This window comes from Rhipicephalus sanguineus, chromosome 6 (genome assembly GCF_013339695.2).
Source record: "Rhipicephalus sanguineus isolate Rsan-2018 chromosome 6, BIME_Rsan_1.4, whole genome shotgun sequence".
In the NCBI taxonomy this organism is placed as follows: Eukaryota; Metazoa; Arthropoda; class Arachnida; order Ixodida; family Ixodidae; genus Rhipicephalus; species Rhipicephalus sanguineus.
Genome location: NC_051181.1, coordinates 150215289 through 150236102, shown reverse-complemented (window position 1 = coordinate 150236102; position 20814 = coordinate 150215289). Strand labels below are relative to the sequence as shown.

Sequence of the window (20814 nt, the reverse complement as noted above, 5' to 3'; positions counted from 1 at the left end):
CCATTGCTTAGAAACATCTGTCTTTCGTTAAGCAGCTGGCGTCTTTTCGTTTTGCTTTAGAAACATCTGGCGTTCTTTCGTTTTGCTTTTACAAAACTCTGGCGTCTTTTGTTGGTTTATTCATCAATCACGGCGTTTTGAACAAAATTTTTATTGTTTAATCACGCACAGGAGAAATCTCACCAGGCACTACCTTGGAGGTAAAAGGTGCTAATGGGAATAAGAGACAGAATCGGCTTTTAGCTAACGCTGCGAATTTTTTATTGTTCAACAACGCACAGGAAAAATCTCCCACCGGCGCACCACCTTGCAGGTCAAGCGTAAGACTGGTTACATACTACGCTACGAGGACGAACGGGTGCCGCTATAAGGAGCTTCGCCCCTAAAACATTCTTAGCAAGTTACCCTATATATCGTGCTTTTCACACGTGCGTTTCTCGTGATAACTGTACGGCACCAACGAATTTGCCATCGCCGTCTTAGTCAAACTAGCGCCGAGTATCTCACGGCCTTCCTGGCTTTTTATATTTTATTTCTATAGCTCTTGTTTGATCGATTATATTGCACACGCCAATATTTTTTTCTTACGCATGCTCTCTTTTTCGCAGATGGATCAGTGCCTTGAACCAAGTCGCCTGCATTGCATCAAGGGTGAGTCAAAACTTAATTCTGAGATCCTGTCAGGTTAAATAAATGACCAATCGTCCATCTTATCTTGCTTGTCTAGAAAGCCTCTCAGTCGCGACAGTGTTCATTACATCAGCGCCAACTCCGCGAATGGAACTCGTCTACCTTGGCTCCATCAATTATCTTAACGCCTTGGTGTACTTTAGTTCGGACAAGTAACAAAGATTCGTAGCCTCTAGGTAATCTTCGTGTACGCACTATACTAATAGCGAAGGAAGACAATCCACGTTCGAGTCTACATTACCGAGCGGCTACACTGTTATCTGATCCATCAAAGGAACGACGTCTTGCGAAGCTTTTACCAAAATTAAGACGCTGGTAGGACGTCCGCTCGTACAAAACGGCTAAGCATTCCCGAATAGAAAGAAGTCTCGTTAAAATGACTCGGCTTCGCTAAGGAAGGCTTCATCAATCTTAGTCCTAACGCCACCCAAACTTTAGTCTTATGCATTTCGTTTGCATTGAGTATGCGCGGTGTCATGATTAAGCATCGGGCATTCTTGCTTGGCCCGTTTTGGCATGTTGATGTCAGATAACCGTAATGCTAGGCTCTTCTGTTCGTCCATTAACCGTACGTCAGGGGCACGCGGAGCAACGCGTTGTCGAAGACTTTACAAGTCCCAATTTGATTAAATCGAAAGCCTTAGATGCCTCATCTCACGCGAAAAGAGATCTTCGGCGTCGGCGGCGTAGGTGTCAACACGAGTGACGCAGAAAATCATGTGACGTCACCCTATGAACTTGCCATGACGACACATAACGCGATGTCATATGATGACGTCATCACACATCGTCGCTTGGTCAAAGGTGCAGAAAACATCCAATTCCTTCAATCCCAGAGGCAGTGCAAAACCACATTGGGTGTAGAAAGCTTTCGGGAAGATGGTGCGTGGGGGGGGGGGTAATCAATATTTGGCTGAGATGAAAAGATAGCTTTCGCCTTCGAGTCGCCTGAGGCAAATTCATAAGAGGCCGTGCGATTTTTTGTTGTAGACGCCAGGCCTGCGCAGAACGCGCAGCACAGTCACAGTGAAAGCTGTAACAGCGGTCTTTCTAGAGCTTGTTGTAAATTCTGTTGAGGCAACTACTACAAGTACACTTGCAGGGTATCCACTCCGCCATAAATCATCATGTTTTTGTGAAGTAACGAAGCACCCACTATACTATTATTCGTCATTCTGCGGAAAAGCGAGTTACCCGGTACACATCTGTGAAGCATTATGTGCACTTTGTTTGATGCCGTGACTGATGAAGAGAAGAGTTATGGCTGAGCCCTTTGTAGTGGGCGGGAAGCTTTAAACCACACACTCGTTGAGCAGTTCACGTTGTGGGACGCCTGGTTTTTATTTTACTCTTCTACCACGCTATATGACATATAGCGTGATTCCTTGCCCGACATGACGCCTGTATAGGGTCTTTTTACAAAGGGTCTGGCCCGGCTCCGTGGAAAAATACTCCACTGCCACAGAGGACCCGGTTCAAATCCCATCTGATCCTGATATTAAGGCGAAAGCCTTTAATGTCTCACACTCGCGGCGTCCATCTTCCGCCCGTGCCCTGGAACGGTGCCAGCTGTGGTCTCTCCCCCTCAGACTCTCTCAGCAATCACGTGATGGCACAGCGGCGTATAGCAAGGCGAAAATGCCTGAGGCCCGTGTACTTAGATTTAGGTGCACGTTAAAGAACCCCAGGTGGTCGAAATTTCCGGAGCCCTCCACTACGGCGTCTCTCATAATCATATCGTGGTTTTGGGACGTTAAACTCCAGATATTATTATTATTGTAGCGAAGCGTTGGAAGTCTGTAATGGGTCGCCCTCTCGAGCGCTCGAGTACCAGGGTACTGGCAAGTACCTATGGCTGACGACGCTCGACCGAAGACTGCCTTTGTCACGCCCGACGGCCTGTACGAATTCAACGTCATGCCGTTTGGGCTGTGTAATGCGCCCGCCACCTTTGAGCGCATGATGGATACCGCTCTGCGCAACCTGAAATGGCACACGTGCTTGTGCTACCTCGACGACGTCGTCGTTTTTGCTCCGGACTTTTCCACCCATCTTCAACGCCTACGGCATGTTTTGACGCGTTTGAGCGACGCCGGTCTACAAATGAATCTAAAGAGTGCCGATTTGCAGCACAGCTGACAATCCTCGGCTACGTCGTGTCCAAGGACGGAATTCTCCCCGATCCAGCCAAACTTCGCGCCGTGACCGAGTTCCCGAAACCTACGTCCGTCAAAGAACTGCGCAGTTGCGTAGGACTGTGTTCCTACTTTCGGCGCTTCATTCGAAATTTCGCGACTATCATATCGCCTCTGACGAAGCTCCTCGGAAGTAACGGGCCCCTGCATTCATGGTCGTCCGAGTGCGACGACGCTTTCGAAAAGCTCCGCCGTTTGTTGACGTCGCCTCCCATACTACGCCACTACGACCCTAACGGCTCCTACAGAGGTACACACAGACGCTAGCGGTGTTGGCCTTGGCGCTGTCCTTGCGCAGCGCAAACCAGGGCTTCCCTTGAATATGTCGTGGCATATGCAAGTCGTACGCTGACTAAATACCCGCGACCAATTACACCGTCACCGAAAAGGAATGCCTGGTGATATCTGGGCCCTTACGAAATTCCGACCTTATTTGTCATGGTCGCCCATTTGATGTGATCACCGACCATCATGCAGCTATGCTTGTTTGTCGTCACTGAAGGATCCCTCAGGTCGCCTCGCCCCGCTGGCACTCATCGCCTACAGGACTACGATATCCGCGTGCTGTAACCGCAATGGACGCCAGCATGCTGACGCCGACGCACTCTCGCAGCTCCCCCTTGCCTGACGACAATACCCATAGCTCAGTTGTCATCACAATCAGTTTTCCTCTTTCTTCTTCTATCGACATTCACACCATCGCTACTGAACAGCGCAAGGATCCTGGATCGCCTCATTAATAGACTTGCTGACTGATCCATCGGCAACACCCAATCCACCTCGCGCGTTGCGTCGTCATAGCCCACCATTTTCGCCGTTCGCGACGACCTCCTCCATCCGACGCAATTACGGCGACGGGCCGGACCATGGCTTACTCGTAATACCCCCGCAGTTTGCGTTCTAGACATATGCGAATCGTTCCACTCCGATCCGCAGTGCGCACACTGTGGGGTATCGAAAACCTACCACCGCATTCCGCCAACGGTACTTTTGGCGAGGATGTACCGCTACGTGCAGAAGTTCGTTCGCTCCTGCATCGATTGTCAGCGCCGCAAAACATCAACACACCTGTCGCCGGCAGGTCTGCAACCTCTGCTTGCCCTGACCGGCCGTTCGGGCGCGTTGGCATAGACTTGTATGGACCACTTCCGCTAACGTCGGCTGGTAACCGCTGGGCCATCGTCGCTGTTGTAACCACCTTACGCGATAAGCCGAAACTTGCCGCCCTCCCAGCGGCTACAGCGCGCGATGTTTCTTCCTTCCTGCTGCACCGATTCATGCTGCGCCACGGTCCACCCCAGGAGCTGCTCAGCGATCGAAGTTCGTGTCTTCTTGTCGGAAGTCGTCGAAGCCATCCTGAAAGAGTGCAACGTTGTTCGACCGGAAATACTACTGTTACCACCCGCAGACGAATGGCCTCACCGAACGCTTTAACCGCACGCTCCGGCGACAATGCTCTCGATGTACGTCGCCGCCGATCACACCAATTGGGATGCCATTTCTGCCTTTCGTCACCTACGCCTATAATACCGCCCCTCAGAGCACTACTGGTTTCTCCCCCTTTTTCTTATTGTACGGCAGACACCCGTCGCACATAATCGACACAATCCTTCCTACAAGCCGGATCCGTCTGAGTGTGCGCCTATTTCTGCCACAGCCAGACTTGCTGAGGAGTGTCGGGAGCTTGCCAAGACGTTTACTACGCATGACCAAGAGCGGCAAAAAGAGCATTCGCGGTGACACCACACCACTTCTGCGCCCACTCCCGCCCTGGAGCACTCGTATGGCTCTCAGTCCCTACCACTGCACCTGGCCTCCTTCCAACTGCTGGCAAAGTACGACGGCCCCTACCCGTGTCGTCGAACGCACATCCCCGGTCAACTACCTGATCGAGCCCGTTGAACCTCTTCGGACATGCGCCGTCGAGGGCGCGATATTGTCACGTGGAGCGCCTGAAGCCCTATCATGACCCGCTCATAGGTGACAAGCAGTTAGGTCGCCAGGCGGCTCCCTTTTTCGTACCCGGGGTAATTGTAGCGAAGCGTGGAAGTCTGTAATGGTCGCCCTCTCGAGCGCTTTCTAGTGGGTCGTCCCCTTCGGCTCTTCTCTGACAGGCACGCTCCTCGCGCTCAGAGTCCGCGCTCTGTCTTGACTGTTGCCGTTGTGCTTCGTCGACTAGTGCCGTCAATAAACGCCTTTATATTATTATTATTAGCGGCGTATAGCAACAGATGCGCGTTGCTCCTTCCAACGCGCGTTGCGCAAACTGTTGAGCAACGCGGCGGTGGCGTCCAGCGGTGGCGTCCGTCCGTCAACGCAAAACAGTTGCGCGTTGCTCCTTCCAAACGCGCGTTGGCGCAACTGTTGCGCAACGCGGCGTTCAGCGGCGGCGTCCGTCCGTGCCCCCTCACACTCTCTCAGCAATCACGTGATGCACTGCGGCGCGCGCGGCAACGCTCCTTCGTAAGACGTCTCGTTTGCAGCAGTCGAGTTAGTTGGATGGCTCCCAAGCGGCCCGGTGATGATTCCACGGCAAGCGGTTCGGAGAAGCGCCGCAAAAATGTGGATTCCAACGATACCATGGCATAGTCAGTAGATGGCCACAGGCTTTCGCCGAACACACTGAATTTACAAAGTATCCTTCAATTTATTTTTTTTCTCCTACCGTTGTTTTTTTATTATTATTTCGCGCGATGGGGGTTATAGACACCGTCGGTGGCGGCAGACAACTACGGCACCAAAATCGGGCTGTGTTGTGATCTCATAACAGCTTTCACTGTAAAACTGCTAAATTATGAATTCAATGAGTTGTAGCAGCAGCATCTGTCCGGCAAGATGGCCATCGTAAACTCTTTCGAAAACGGCCGAATTTTCTTTAACTTCGCAGCCTTGGTCAATAGATATACAAGGGACAGCTTACCAGCTCTCCCTATAGAGTGCTTAGTACACTAAATCGACCCCAGACTCTCCGGATATGAATCATTTATGTCGGCTGCTGTGGGCGGAAACAGTAAGGTTCTGTTGTTTATTTCGCCGCGACCTGACGTACGTTCTTCGGCCTGTACAACCTGACGACGATAATCAATATGTATGCCTAACAGTGAAGAAAAAGGGTCTTACTGTCACTGTTGTAGGCGCCTACCTGTCCTCCATCAAGTAGATTTGATCAAAAAGACTACGACATATACTATCATCTACTGCGGCCCATGGGTCATCGTTGGGACTTTAACGCTCACCATACGCTCTGGGGGAGCCCGAAGATCAGTGCGAAAGGCAGAAGTCTGATATCTTTTGCTTCAGACAATGAACTTGCTTGCTAAATGACGGAAGTCCCACGTTTTTACGTGGCTCTGCATACAGCAGCTGCCTTGACTTGGCTTTTGTCTCACGATGCCTCGCCAGACGTACCGGGTGGTTCGTGGACATAGAAACACATGGAAGTGACCATATCCCCCACATATGTGAAGATCAGAGGTTTGTCGCCTCTCAAGGTACGCGACACCATCCAAAGAGTGGACTGGACCAAATTTCAATCGCTCATGGAAGAACAATGTCAAGACAACAACATCTCACTTGACTTAGAAGAGGCAATAAAGTGTACAGTGCAAGACGCGATGTGCACTATCACATGCTCTTCGAAAGTAACGGAATTCGATGTAGAATTAGAGCGACTTCGGGCACTCCGGCGACGTGCTGAACGAAGGTACCGACGCACGAAAGCAATCGATGATTTACGGACCGCCAGACGCTTACAGAAGAAGATGCAACGCCGGATAGACAAGTTAGAGTCACAACGTTGGGCTGCCTTCTGCGAGTCGCTAGATCCCCGCAAGCCTTTATCACACTTGTGGAGGACAGTAAGAGGGCTCCGGACACCCCCCGTCCAGCGGTCTCCATTTAAGGCTCTAGCCCTGTCTCAACGGCGATCGGAGGTCGACGTGGCAGACGAGTTCTGTGCCAAATTATCCAGCCAGCTCACAAACCACTACTTCGCGCCTTCAAGTGGCTGCCCGATATCGCGTGACCACCGCATGGACCTACCTTTTTCAATCCAAGAGCTTAAAGCAGCCCTGGCTTTTGTGTGGACGGACATCAGCACCCGGACCTGATGGTATTTCCTACAGAGCACTGTGTCATCTTGGCGAGCGTGCGAGAATTGCTCTCCTCGAGGTATACAATGAATCCTGGCGAGAGGGCACACCTCCCCGTAAACTGGAAGACCAGTCGCCTGGTCCCCATTACTGAAAGCCTGGCAAGTCAACCATTGGTGCTAACATCGTACCGCCCGATGCACTGGCTAGTTGCGTGGGCAAAATAATGGAGAGGATGGTACTAGGGACGCCTAGAATGTACTTGGAGCATCACAACATCTACCCAGATGCTATGACAGGGGTTTCGCCGTGGTCGGTCATCGATTGACAGCGTCGTCGACCTGGTCACCTACGTAAAACACGAAAAAGGCCGTAAGCGTCTCTGCGCTTCTTTATTCCTGGATGTTTAAAGGGGCGTATGACAATGTCACCCACTGAAGCTATCCTTGCCGCTCTCGGAGAGGTAGGAGTGGGTGGGTCGGATGTTTCAGTGGCTACGGAGCTATCTCTCTGAGCGTTCTTTTTTTCGTGAGCACGCGGACGGCGACACTTCGCTACATTACAGCCATCGTGGTGTTCCCCAGGGGGGCGTACTTAGCCCTGTATTATTCAACCTGACGCTAATCGCTCTCCACGAGCACCTGCCAAGCACTGTCAGACTGTCAATGTACGCAGACGACATCTGCGTTTGGACGTCCTGCAGTGACACGTCTACAACTGCGAGCTCGAATTCAAAGAGCGGCCACTGAAGCTACTATTTACCTCCGTAACAGAGGTCTAGAAATTTCCTCTGAGAAATGTGCACTTGTGGCATTTACGCGCAAACCAATAGAGAGCTACAGCGTAATGATAAACGGCCAAAGAATACCTTACCTCCGATCGTACAAGTTCCTAGGTGTTATAATTGATAGAGACGTCTCATGGAGCCCTCATGTGTCCATACATGAAAAAACGGTTGACAGGCATCTGTCATTTGTTCAAGTTCTTCGCTGGCAAGACATGGGGAATGTCCCACAGCCGCTATGTTGCGGACTATACAGGGTTCTTTTCCTCGGATTCCTACGTTATAGCCTGCCTGCATTATCCAACGCAAGCAAAACAAGCTACGAATGATACAAAGTGTACAGGCTACAAGCACTCCGGATTTGTCTAGGCTTTGCCCCAGAGTGCATCAACAGTCGCGACTATAGCCATCGCAAGGACCACCTCATCAAGACACACATTGAGGTTGAAGTGCTGAGGACACATATACGACATCTTGCTCGCACTCCCCGCCATCACCTAGCCTCTCTACCAGCGGACCGACCACGCACATCTTACTCCCAAACAGTGACCGCCCATGGTGAATCAATACCAACTTCCTTCACTCCTGCCGCAAGACCTCGGACTCCTCCATGGGCCTTACTCAACCAAATATCAACATTACAGTACCTGGCGTCCAGAAAAAAACGGATTTGTCGTCACCGGCACTTAAGCAGCTCACTTGCTTCTCTTGTACGAAAAGTACCAAGACTCCATCCACATCTACACTGACGGATCTGTGCTGACGAACAGTTCAACCGGAGCAGTCGTGATACCAAGGTTGGTTACGACAATAAATTCAAGACATCTCACGCAACAACATCGACGGCAGCAGAACTGGCAGCCCTTCATAGAGCGTTACAATTCGTCAATGACCAACCGATGCACAAGTGGACTATTTTCTGCGACTCGAAGGCGGCACTGCAGTCTCTACTGTCAGCTTTACGCCGCGGGCCGCACGAACAGCTGGTGCTAGAGACAGCAGAGGTTATCCACCACCTAACTGAGAAAGGACATCAGATCACTTTTCAGTGGTTACCAAGTCACTGCGGAATCATCGGCAATGAACGGGCCGATCAAGCTGCCCGCTCAGCCCACGCAGAAGACCATAAACTACTACTACCGCTTTCTAGGACCGACGCTGCACGGAAGCTTCGTTTGCATGCTCGCCAACGCACCACGTCACAATGGAATGAGCCACACTTCAGACATGATCGACTGCATTCATTTGACCCTACATTAAGTCTTCAAGTCCCATCAAGACTTCGCCGAGCAGACGCGACCCTTTTGTGTAGGCTGTGGTTGGGCGTTGCGTTTACCAACGCCTATGCTTTCCGCATTGGGATGGCCGACAACCGCAGCCTGTGACCACTGTGGAAACGCAGAAACAATTAGACATATTTTTGCGACTGCCCCACTGTACAATGCACAGCGACTATCTCTTTGCAACGCGCTGAACAAGTTGGACGACCGACCTTTGTCGGAAGAAAGAATTCTACGCCATCGACAAGACGCAACGTCACAGAAGAAGGCCATGCAAGCGCTACTGCGCTTCTTGCGATCTACCGGCCTTTTTGAACGATTGTAAGAAGAACTTCGTCCCTGTGTGTGTTTTTTTTTATCTTGTGTGTGTACGTGCGTTTTTTTCTCCTCTTTTTTCCCCTCTCTCTCTCTAGACCCTCTTTCTTGCCCCTATTTCCCCTCCCCAGTGCTGGGTAGCAAACCAGATGCTAATATCTGGTTAACCTCCCGGCCTTCCTTTTTTCATCTCTCTCTCTCTCTCTCAAATCGACCCCCCCCCCCTTCCGGTCTTTTTATTTTTTGCCAGACCCACAGTATGAGCTAATGTTTTATCATGCCCTTCCTTAGATGGCGGAGGTCTGGCTGCTCTTTCCGGGCATAACTTGCACTTCATCAACTTTCTTTTCCAACCTCCTTGTATAGATTCGAGATCGTTAACATTCACCTTGTGCGCCCAGGGTACCTCGTACATGGACACCGTGGTGAGCAACATGCACTCGCCGTGCGGTTCCCTGCCAGACCCCGACTGTCAGGGCTACCTATGCAAGCTCAGTCAGCAGTGGAAATCTTGGAAGAAGAGGTTCCTCGTGCTCAAGGACGCCTGCCTCTACTTCTACAAGGATCGGAATGCTCCAGTCGCCGTGGGTCAGTATACAGTAAAGCAAAGAGATTTTTATTGCGATTGCTATACTAAGTCACGGATACACTTCGCAACGTGAGATACATACATTGCAGTATTTTGCTTCGACGAGTTCTTATTGATCCCATGTGCTTGCGTGCCCAGTATTTAGGAATGCCGTCGCAAATATTCCGAGGCACACGAACATTACTCCCTGTCTCTGGGAATATATTAAAATACAAAAAAAAATTTTTCACGCCGGAATAAGGCCATTTTCAGTAGCGATTGAAGTTCTTGTCCCAACTGATTCTAGTCCTAACCGTTCTGTCTTCGTAGCTGTACCTTTAAGAAGCTTCAACACCCACGTAAATAGGAAGGTGATGAGTTGGGCCAACTTCTACATGCTAGTAGTTGAAACAGTTCACTCGCGCATGCGCTCAGAGGCTGCTGGAGGGTTTCAATGTCTTCTTTCGTGAAAATGTTTGTTTAGTGTCTAGCTTCAGCCTCGTCCGAATGTCTTCCTCATCTTGTGATTGGTGTTTTACATCCGGATTTTCAATCGCTATCAACCTGAATAGTTGGTCATCAACGTGGTTTTGGGACGTAAAACCCCAACAATGTCATCAACATAGGCTAAATGCTCGTTCACACCTGAGACTAGCACCGGTTGCGCGACCGAGTCACTCGCAAAGCGACTGGTCGCGAATGGCTGCTTTTGTCACAAAGCGACTACTTTGGTTCAGTCGCCCGCTGCTCGATTTTTGGGTCGCGCGACTGCAGTCGCAAACCTCTGAACCAATCAGATGCCCAGGTACAGGACCTCAGCTTATTTCATAGGGGTGATGCCAATGCTAGCAGACGCGAATTCTGTGTGGCTACGGGTAGAAGGCGCATGCAGGTGTGAACGTCCATCGCCATGAGTTGTTTTTTGGTCGCCAGTCCCAAATGGTCGCGCGACCTGTGCTGGTCGCAAGTGTGAATGACCCTTAACAATACGTAAGGCCCCTAATTGTCATCTTGCTGGCCAATCAGTTGTTGATTCCTTTGACTGACACGCTCTTTCCTTTTCCCTTTTTCTGCGCAGGCGCGTTTCTTCTTCACGGTTATCGCGTACAAAGCTGCTCTATGACCGGCAAGAAGAACACGTTCGAGGCGATACCCCCCGAACCTTTGATGCGGCATCTGCGATTCCTGGCTGACACCGAGTACGAGAAGAAACGGTGAGCTCAGTTGAGATCGTTCTTCCGTTTTACTTTATCTCAACTTGATGGTTCATTTTTCGTACCACTTCTTATTCCGTAAGAACACGACAAAAAGAACATTGAGAAAATAAAGCCTCAGAAGTCAGGGACGATAGGGTGTGTCAGCAAATGACTGTACACCGTGTCACTAATATTTAACAACGTTTACATCGAATCATCGTGCAGACATTTTTTTAAAGGGCCAGTTATAGAAACACGAACTGTCGCCTTGGGTAACGAAATCAACGTAGATGTCTCCACCAGAAGTACGTAAGCAACGAAAGAGAACACGAGCGTATTGTGAGAGAGGTGCACTGGGATGAAAGGGAAATAACATAACTCAGCAAACGAATTTTTATATATTATACTTTAACCTGTGCATATTTACTTAGTAAGGCAGGCGAAAGTTCGTGCCATTCTTTAGAGAGATTTTTTAAAGTACTGCGATAATTACGTTTGTTTTTCCCATTCATTCTGGAAAACGATAAATGGGAAGAGCAGCTTGCTTTTCGTGTGAACTAGAGGATAAACATAAGGAAATATTTTCAATTCAAATCTTCATATTTAAACTTTCGTTACAACTTTCATTCAGATCACAAAATTTTGCCAAGTGATGACAGGTGCCTTGGTGCCGACCTTTTCCACTCTGCGGCACTGCACTAGAAACAGATTTATTAAATATTTGCAAGCTCTAGACGCTATAGATAAGGTTTATTATTGTTAAATTATTATATTTATGCTTCGAGTGGAGCCGCGAAATTGAAAGATTAGAGTTTTGATTTTCTTCGTAATTATAAGTTATAAGTTAATTATAAAGTTAATATCCTTTTTTCTTGCTTGAGCGCTCGAACCAGAACTATTTTCAGTGCACTAATCAAAATATGTATTGTTTCCTTTTACATGTAACGAATTCTGTGCGAATACCTTCAATTGTTCTATATTTAAAGGCCTTCCACGTTTTCATTAATTCAATTTTGAATGCAAATCTAATTTCTAGTCGAGTTTTCTTCTTTGTATATGTCAGCATAGTAGACGAATTATACGCATTCTCTATATCGTAACATTTAAACTATTTTAGCCTTTTATTGCACCAAACAACAAATAGGGCAACATACGACGAATACGGTCGTCGTATGTCGAGCTGTCCGACATACCCAAGCTCACATTGTTAAAAGTATAATACCAAATAATTAAGACCACTGTGCAGTGCAGTGTTATTTATACGGTAACTTATGCAAGCGATAAACATAACATATCTTTGTTTACACCAACAAAGACATCGCAGTGCACCGCTCTTTTGAAAACAAGGCGATCGTAGGGAAGCTAACGTGCCTTGACTTCGAATACTTCGATACAAGCGTAGGTTTTTTTTTTACCTACACGCATTGTTCTTTATTGGGCTACTCTCGGTTTCATTTTCCCTGCGTCCATTAGACGTTAAGCTCAAAAGTCTCATCAAGGGACCGCTCGGAGGAAGAAATCGATTTCAAGTATTAATTTTTCCACCTGCCTCGGATACGTTTCGTTCCAACAGAAGTATCTTCAAAATAGGAAAACTATAAAGCCCTTGTTGGAAGAACTAAGTGAAACAATTTTCGCAACAGCCTCCCACCATAACGTTGCAGCGGCGGTGACCAGAGCACGCGTAAAGGTCATCAAGATTTGGTCGCTCGATTTTTTTTTTCCTGCTTTTACAATATTTCCAACGAAGAAAGTGTTCTCTTCTCATCTCTTGGAAATTAATCGCTTGGAGAAAACTTTCGAAGGAGCGGCCGGACGTTATATCTCTGAACTCGACCCTTTTTGATGGATCACTCTCTTCACAAGCAACCTCAATGATCACGCGAACATGATTGCTTTTTCGTACATCCATTTCTGTCGAAGCAAAATTTACGCTCTTCGCCGCAGTACGTACTCACGAGTGCATGACGGGGGAAGAACGAATCGACAGGTACTCCGTGTTTGCGGTTCCCGCTCTGTTTAAATAATTCGGGAATAGACTATTACGTACCACAATACAAGAAAAAAAAAGAGTCAGTTGACTCTTTCTAGAGAGTCCTGACTAGTCACGCATATAACTCTCTTTAAAGAGGCACGTTAACTCTCTTTCAGGTCACACGACTCTGCGACCAGAGTATAGTGATCCCCAAAGAGAGTTCACGTGTCTTTTTAAAGAGAGTCATGTGCGTAGCAAGTCAGGACTCTAAAAAAAGAGTCAACTGACTCTCTTTTTTTTAGTGCACGTTTGTCATGCTTTCATGACACGACCGTTACGGAACATTACAAATTGCGTTCGAAGTAACAGCAAGAATGTACGAAGAAACTTGCGTTTAACCACTTATTTCCAGGTGGCTTGCTTCGATGGAATATTCTATCGACCGGTGGATAAAAGTTTGATGGTAGCTTAAACTGTGTGAGTACGACCTTCATTGCTTTCTTCTTCCAATATACTTGGTATATTCGCGTCCTTGAAGAACGTTTCGATTGAGAATCGGATGATTACACGCCATGTTGCTTCTGTTCTAGTCATTGCTATTTTTTTCTTTTTTATTATATGTATGTAAGATGTTGAAGCCTCTTAGAGGCGCCGGCTACTCGATTGCCCTTACATGCAATATAAGGATAAACACTCCAGGAAGAACACACCATTAAACAAAGCATTAAAGCACTCAAAAACACTCAACCCTTCCTTCGAGCTAGTTCTATTACTGATGTCAATTCATAAGCACAGTGTACAAGCTTTCTCGTGTACAATTACGCCGCAGGATCACCACTGAACACAAGAGCAGCAATGTTTAAAATAAATCACCGATATGTTATTCAAAGGCATGTATGATCGACGGCACGGACGATTTTTAGCTTCGCACCTCAATATTGCTACACTGCATGACAGGTTCGTCCAGCGACACGGTATAGCTTTTTTTAGAAGTTCCCGTGAAGCTCACCTTGTTTTTATTTGTTGGTTGCATATTCATTTATTACGCGACCATAACGATGGAACATAGGAGTTCCGCAGTAGCGACAACAGTCATCGTAATGATATGACATCTTGGGTGTCTATAATTGGAACCGTGCCTAGACAGGTCCATAAACTCTTAACAATTCGTACCAAATAAGCTCTATATATGCAGTAAATGCAACACGTTTTTTGAGAGAGCATAGAAGAAGAATAACGGAAAGGCCGGGAGGTTAACCAGGGCTGAACCCGGTAGGCTACCTTGCACTGGGGATGGGGGACAAAAGTTAGAATGAAGGAGAGAAAATTTTTTTGCAAATATGTTATATTTATATAGTAGAAACAATTGGCTTGGTCCTGTCTGTTTCATGTCTTCGTCTTTCCGCTGTGTTTTGCAGTCATGAATGCACACGGAACACGCTTAAGAGTGTAATGAACTATGTTTCTGCGTGTTTTCTTTCTTTTGTAATTTTCTCAGAGCTGAATTGTGCCAAAAGCAGCTCCAAGATGGATTTTACGCCAACAGTGACTCAGACTACTTGACGTGAGACGTGCACCGTGACCTCGACGGAGGAGGGCACAGAAGAACAAAGAGAAGACAAAGCGAGAGAGAGAGAGAAGAAAAAAAAACGGTCCGCGCATATCTAGATTGCAGCGATATACCCCGGACATTGTATTCGTGCGATTGCGTCTTCGAGTGGATACACCTGCAGAAGACATGCCAAACCCCGAAGAGAGATAGCGCAGTTTGTTGTGTTGTGCGCAGTGTGCGACGTAAGTTGTGTTTGAGACGTCGTTCGAGCTATAAGAGGACACTAATATACTTAGGAATCTTGAAATTGAGCGTTTCCTCGCGGAGCGCGCCCTCGTTAACAGTTGTGCGTTGTTGTCGTCTTCTCTTCTTCCGAGTGGCGTGTGCCTCCGTATGAGGGTTTACAAACACGAACCCTCAACTGCACACGTAGCGAAAAAAAAAAGAAAAAAAAACTCTCACGCGCTCAGACTATGGCGTGACGTAGACTTTGATGAACCCCCCTCCTTTCATTGTTTGTTTGTTGTTTTCGGATGAACGAATGATCGCTACTTTAGCGCATTTGAAGCCTTCGTGCGAGTGGCCAAAAAAAAATATTCACCTCCCACATTTAGTCGAGGAGAAAGCGGAAAGTGCAAGTCGGGTTTGAGCGTTTGCATTGCCGTTTTGTGCAGACTGAAGTGACATATAGAAACGGGAAAGCAATTGCGCAATAATACTTAATGGAGATGGTTAGCAGAAACATCACTCACTTATACACATGTATGTCTCTATTTCAACACCTGTAAAGAAGTGAGAGTAGGCGTGTAGGTCAGATCGCATAAATGACACGAAGATAGAGCGACCAACCATCGCTAAGACACTCAAAAGCACACCAGAAAGCAGCCATCCACATGACGCGAGAATATATTAGATCTTTGAAGAGTTCTTGCTGTTTTATTTATTCTACTACCACCTAAATAATTGTCTCATCTTCCTTTTTCGTTTGGTTACCGGTGTTCTGTTGAATACATTGTTGTTTTTTCTCATTGGCTTAGTTGCGCTTGTGGTGGTGTCTTACTTGCTGTAGTACACCATTTAACTAATGTGGAGGTGGACAAGAGTACATCACGTGTCCGAAATCGCGTTTTATTGGCGCAACAACGCGGATACAAAAACAAATCAAACTAGCACAAAAGACATGAACAAGCTACTTATACTACTGCGATGGACTTCTTAACTGCGGCGCAGCTTCTGTTTTGTCAGCTTGGCTGGCTTTTTTTTTCTTTTACTTTAAATGGCAGCCCTATAGAAACAAAAACTGCAAAATAACTCCACCATGGTTCAGCTCCTGCCATCGCCCGTCTACAACCGTAATTCATTTAGGCTTACGATGCAGCGTTTTGTCAACTCACTCCAGCGAGTACCCTACATCTTTCAATGGTATATCACACGCCAATAGTCTGGCAGACGCAAAATCTCCTCGCCGTGCCCTGCTAAGCCTCTTATTGAGTGCAGGGGTTCCAACATCAATGCCAGGAGTGCTGCCGGTTACGAAGATGTTATTGCAGGGCTCACTACGCCTCTATAGGGAGTCGCACTTTGACACGGCATGCGTCTTTATGACACGGCATGCAAAAAAAAAAAGATTTTTGCAGAGATTATCCTGGTGAACAATCAGTCGAAATCCAAGCATTTCTCGAGTTACAAACAGAGTGACGTGAATGGTCTAATTTTAAACCAGAGAAACTCGAAGGCGCTCGCTAAGCGTATGTGATAACAGCCTTGCGCAAGCCGCGGTTGGCCACCACCAATGGCTCCCCAGCTGCACTCTATAATTACGCCGCGTTGCACTATCGTGAAAGCCAAGCACACCGTCGTGTTAAAGAAAGCTAACACTTGTAGTCAAAATACAAAATGAACCTTCAACGAACAACGCTTATAGAGTGCCAAAGGAAAACGACGAACTCTTGAACATGCCGCTATGAGCACCTGCACTACACCTACGTGCAGGCATGGCCTAAAGTTAGGCGCACTGCACAGAACAAGGCAGTGAACTTTCGAAATCCAGTATATGTAGATTAGGTGATTTACCTCTAGGAGTACAATTACGCCGAAATATTTTTACGTGCAGGAAGAGTCGTGCAGTGCTAATGAGACGTACCAGAACACAATCATTGAAGTATCTGAAAATATTAGGTTTAGAATTTTCGTTACCGAGATCGCGCAGAGGAATTCGAGCACCTGTTAAATGAATCGACGAAAATTCCACTGCGCCATCGCGGTATGTTCCGTAACTGCATGCCTTGTGCGTGAACAGTCGAACCCAATTTTCTTTTGTCCGCGCGCGTGTGGACTTCGTCGTCGAAACGTAAGATTTGGCCACGTTAAACGCAGGCTTCAACCGCGCTCGAGTTGCGAGTTTAAACGCTCCCTGCATGAATGAGTGAAAACGGCCAACTCAGATATACTCTATTATTAACAACCAAGGTCCGCTGTACAAGACATAATTATATACTTATAGAAGAACTTCCAAGTCACAATTTCTTATTAATTTCATAAGTAACAAACCATTTTCCGATACAAAAGTTGTTTGAATAAACGACATAGAGAAATGGTGTGCTCCTTTGTTCTGCCTCCCACCTGAGTTGTGCTTACCGGAAGCGGCACGACGAAAAAACAAGACCTCTCAACTCCAGTGGTCATTTCATCTTTGGTCGCGTAAAGCGAAGAACTGTAAGTACCAGTATACGCCTCTGAATGTAAGTATCGAAGCTCTCGCGTGGCCTTGTAATCAAGACCATGTAGCCACCGCGTGACCTTGAAGTCAAGATTGTACACGAGATACGTTTCGTGTGATTAAGTAACCCGTGCGGGTCGCGAAACATCTCTCGTGTGTTTTTCACTTTGAAATGGCCAGTAGCCACAGCTTCATCACCTAGTAATGTACCCATCGTGCTATGTGCCTTTCCAGCCTACAAATCCGAGCGCTCGTACTAGTCATGTAAAAGCAACAGCGCGACAGAAGGAACTGTTCCATCACTCTAAGTTCCACCACAACGCCAAGAACTCCTGAAGGTATAAAACGTGAGGTTCGCAACGCCACTGACACATTCTACAGGCTTTAAGATATTACAGGACTCTTTACAATGCAAGCATACATTATCCGTTAGTTTGCTTCAGGCATCTGGGCTTCAGGCATCTGGGGGGATGCACGCAGTCATTGGTTTACTGATAGTTATTATTGGCTTCATGTCTGAAATTAAAGTGCGGATGCCTATATTGTGTTACATCGTTTATTAACTAATCATTACTAGCTAAACAACGAATCAGGATAGGCTAGGCTTTACTATCAAACTCGCTTCCTGTAGCTCATAATTTGAGTTCGCAGTCAAAGAAAGGAAAGAAGCGCTCATGAAATCCCACGCTCTTCGATGAAGCTGCCTTCTAAGCTATATACACCTCAGTGTCCGTTTAATCCTTTATTTTTGGATCATTTGAACTTAATTACAACACTGTCAGCCCCCTAAGGATATATACGTGAAAGCACGGAAGCTCGGGATTGGTGGGAGTTTTATCTGGCAAAAACAGGGCGAAACAAGGCAAGGACGAAGACTTAACGCAGACATTCTGGCTCACAAATGCAAGTATGAAAAAACGAATATGGCGGGCAACGATAACAGACAATCCCTAAAAATTCGTAATAGACCCTTTAAAACGCCCTCCTATAGCTCATAGAAAGACGAGTGAACAGAAATGATAATCACCATGAACCGGCACGAGCTCTCTTCATCCACTTCTTCCTATTCGTCATCCTCTGCTTCGCTCCCAGAACACATGCGCCAATTTGTCCGGCGTGGAGAAGCGCGTACAGAGGAGAAAGGACAAACAGAAAGCAAGAGAAAGAGGGAAATTCTTGGCTAGACGAGATTCGAACCCACGTACCCACGATCCGAAGGCGAGTGTCTCAACCACTCGGCTATCCAGGTGCGCTAGCATAGCGTAGCATATGCCTCGTATAGTGCAGTATAGCAAGAAGATGGGAAAGGGGAGTGAGGTGCGAGGAGGACAGATGTGAAGGCGAGGAGGAGGGAAAGGAGGAGGGGAGAGAGCAAAGCATAGCATAGATAGAAAGAGTAAGAGAGAAATAGAGAGAACGAAAGACAGAAAGAAGAAGAAGGAGAGAGAGAGAGAATCAAAGAAAGAGATGGAACGAAAGAGGAGCGATAAATACAGACATAGAAAGAGAGAAATGGAAGAATGTGAAAGAAAGATAGAAAGACCGAGAAAGAAATAGAAAGAGAGAAAGAAATAGAAATGAACAGAGACAAAAAAGGCATACACAAAAACCAGAGAGAATACAGAAAAAGAAAAAATAGAGGAATAAAGAAAGAAAAATTTGCGAAACTTAGCAGCACAGCAACAGCCAGGACTACATAGGTGCCCATCACCTCCGCTGTCTCTTGAGCATTGCGCCTCCAGTGCAAGCTACGCTGATATTTTTTTCCATCCACGGGATCAGACCAGATTGCTATCGCATTTATCTTCATCTATACTTCGAAGAGGACTAGCCAAGCAAGCGCATCGAGCACACTCAACGAAGACATCGAAAACTTCGATGGAATAAAGCAATTGTGGCCCTTAAGGGGTGCACACTTATCCGGGAACCGTTTTTTCCATCAGTGTGGAGCGCTGTCTTTTAATACTGACATGCACAATTCTAAAGGAGTGTACAGAACCCTGGAGAACACTTTTCGTAACGCCACCTGCCGGCCATGTTCAACTTGTGCTTTCCTATCTCCAGGCCCACTGATCTCGTCTAAAGCTATAAGTGTACAGCTGCGAAAAAAATACATTAAAACTAAGTCTCAAATGCGCAATTTTATTAAGCAAATTATACTTTTAAAGACGTGTAATTACTCTACACGAAAAAATTGACGCGTCTCTTCTTTCCCTGTGGAACATGGTCGTTATAAGTTGGCGAATATCCATTTTAGGCATTGCACTAACCAACAGCCACGCAACAGCTCAGGTTCTCGGCTAACATTTTGATGCGACATCTGCCAGCCGAGTCTATATTACTGCTGCCCCATCTGTAGGATATGTCCACTTATGTCGTTGGAAGCCGATGATAATAATAATAATTGTTGGGGCTTTACGTCCCAAAACGACGATATAATTATGAGAGAGGCCGTAGTGGAGAGCTCGGGAAATTTCGACCACCTGTGGTGTCTTTAAGGTTATCTATGTCTAAGCACACGGGCTTCTAGCATCTTGCCTCCATCGAAATGGGGCCGCCGCGGCAGGGATTCGATCCCGCGACCTCCGGGAACCGAAGGAATGCACCAGGGCGCATAAACACCAAGGTGCGAGTTCCCCTTCCAGACATCTAAGCCAAGAAGTAGAGTCACCTCCAACGTCTTTTTTTTTTTTTTTATCCAAGTAGCCTGATGTCATAAAACGGAGTTCACAAGCCTGCTGTGTTGGAGGAGCTGACTTATTTGAGTTGGTAAGGAAGGAATGAAGGAATATAACAGGAGAGGAGGCAGGGAGGTTAACCAGACACATGCCCGGTTGGTTACCCTACGCTGAAGGAATGAAAAAGGGGAGTATAAAGATGGTAAGACGCCCGAATTTCGAGCTTGATTCTTCAAGTCGATTTACATCGACGGACAGGCACAGCTTTCTTGTTGAGTTGGCACAGAAGTGCTCAGGCAATTTAAAAATTAACCCCACAGTGCTCGATTCTGTTAACATCAGCAACATTGACGTAGAACACCAGCTTGCCACGCCGAAGGCCCGGGGTTCGATTCCCCCTCGGGTACATCAAATTTTATTATTTGCATACATGGCAATTTTTCGTTCACGGACAATGGTGATTTTTCGCTCACAACCAACGACACCGAAATTTCTTCGACACGGGCTCTTTAACACTATCACGCTAAAAAGTTTCTTGCGAACAGCAAGCATAGCCATGTATAGTATAATATAGCGAAGGGTGGGAAACAAAGGTGAGAGGGTAAAATACTTTTAATGTTTGCACGAAGTCGCGCAAAGCTTGGCAGAGCGAAGCACGGGCCCGTCGCCGCTCGTACTCCTCGTCGACCGACACGTCTAGCTTCGAGATGCGCGGCTTCCTCCTCGGGAGTGCGCACTTTCTTCGGACGCCCCGTGACTCTCTAGGTCTGT

At 47.1% G+C, this 20814-nt stretch overlaps 1 protein-coding gene across 1 annotated transcript; it reads left to right on the top strand.

The window, feature by feature from the left end:
• Positions 1–612: 612 nt before the first annotated feature.
• On the top strand, positions 613–15054 carry LOC119398072 (rho GTPase-activating protein gacJJ). Its single transcript, XM_049417234.1, has 5 exons — positions 613–651; positions 9757–9943; positions 11002–11137; positions 13507–13571; positions 14593–15054. Exons 2-4 carry the CDS (start codon positions 9769–9771, stop codon positions 13553–13555), a joined length of 360 nt encoding a protein of 119 aa, XP_049273191.1. The 5' UTR covers positions 613–651; positions 9757–9768; the 3' UTR covers positions 13556–13571; positions 14593–15054.
• The last annotated feature ends 5760 nt before the right edge of the window (positions 15055–20814 follow it).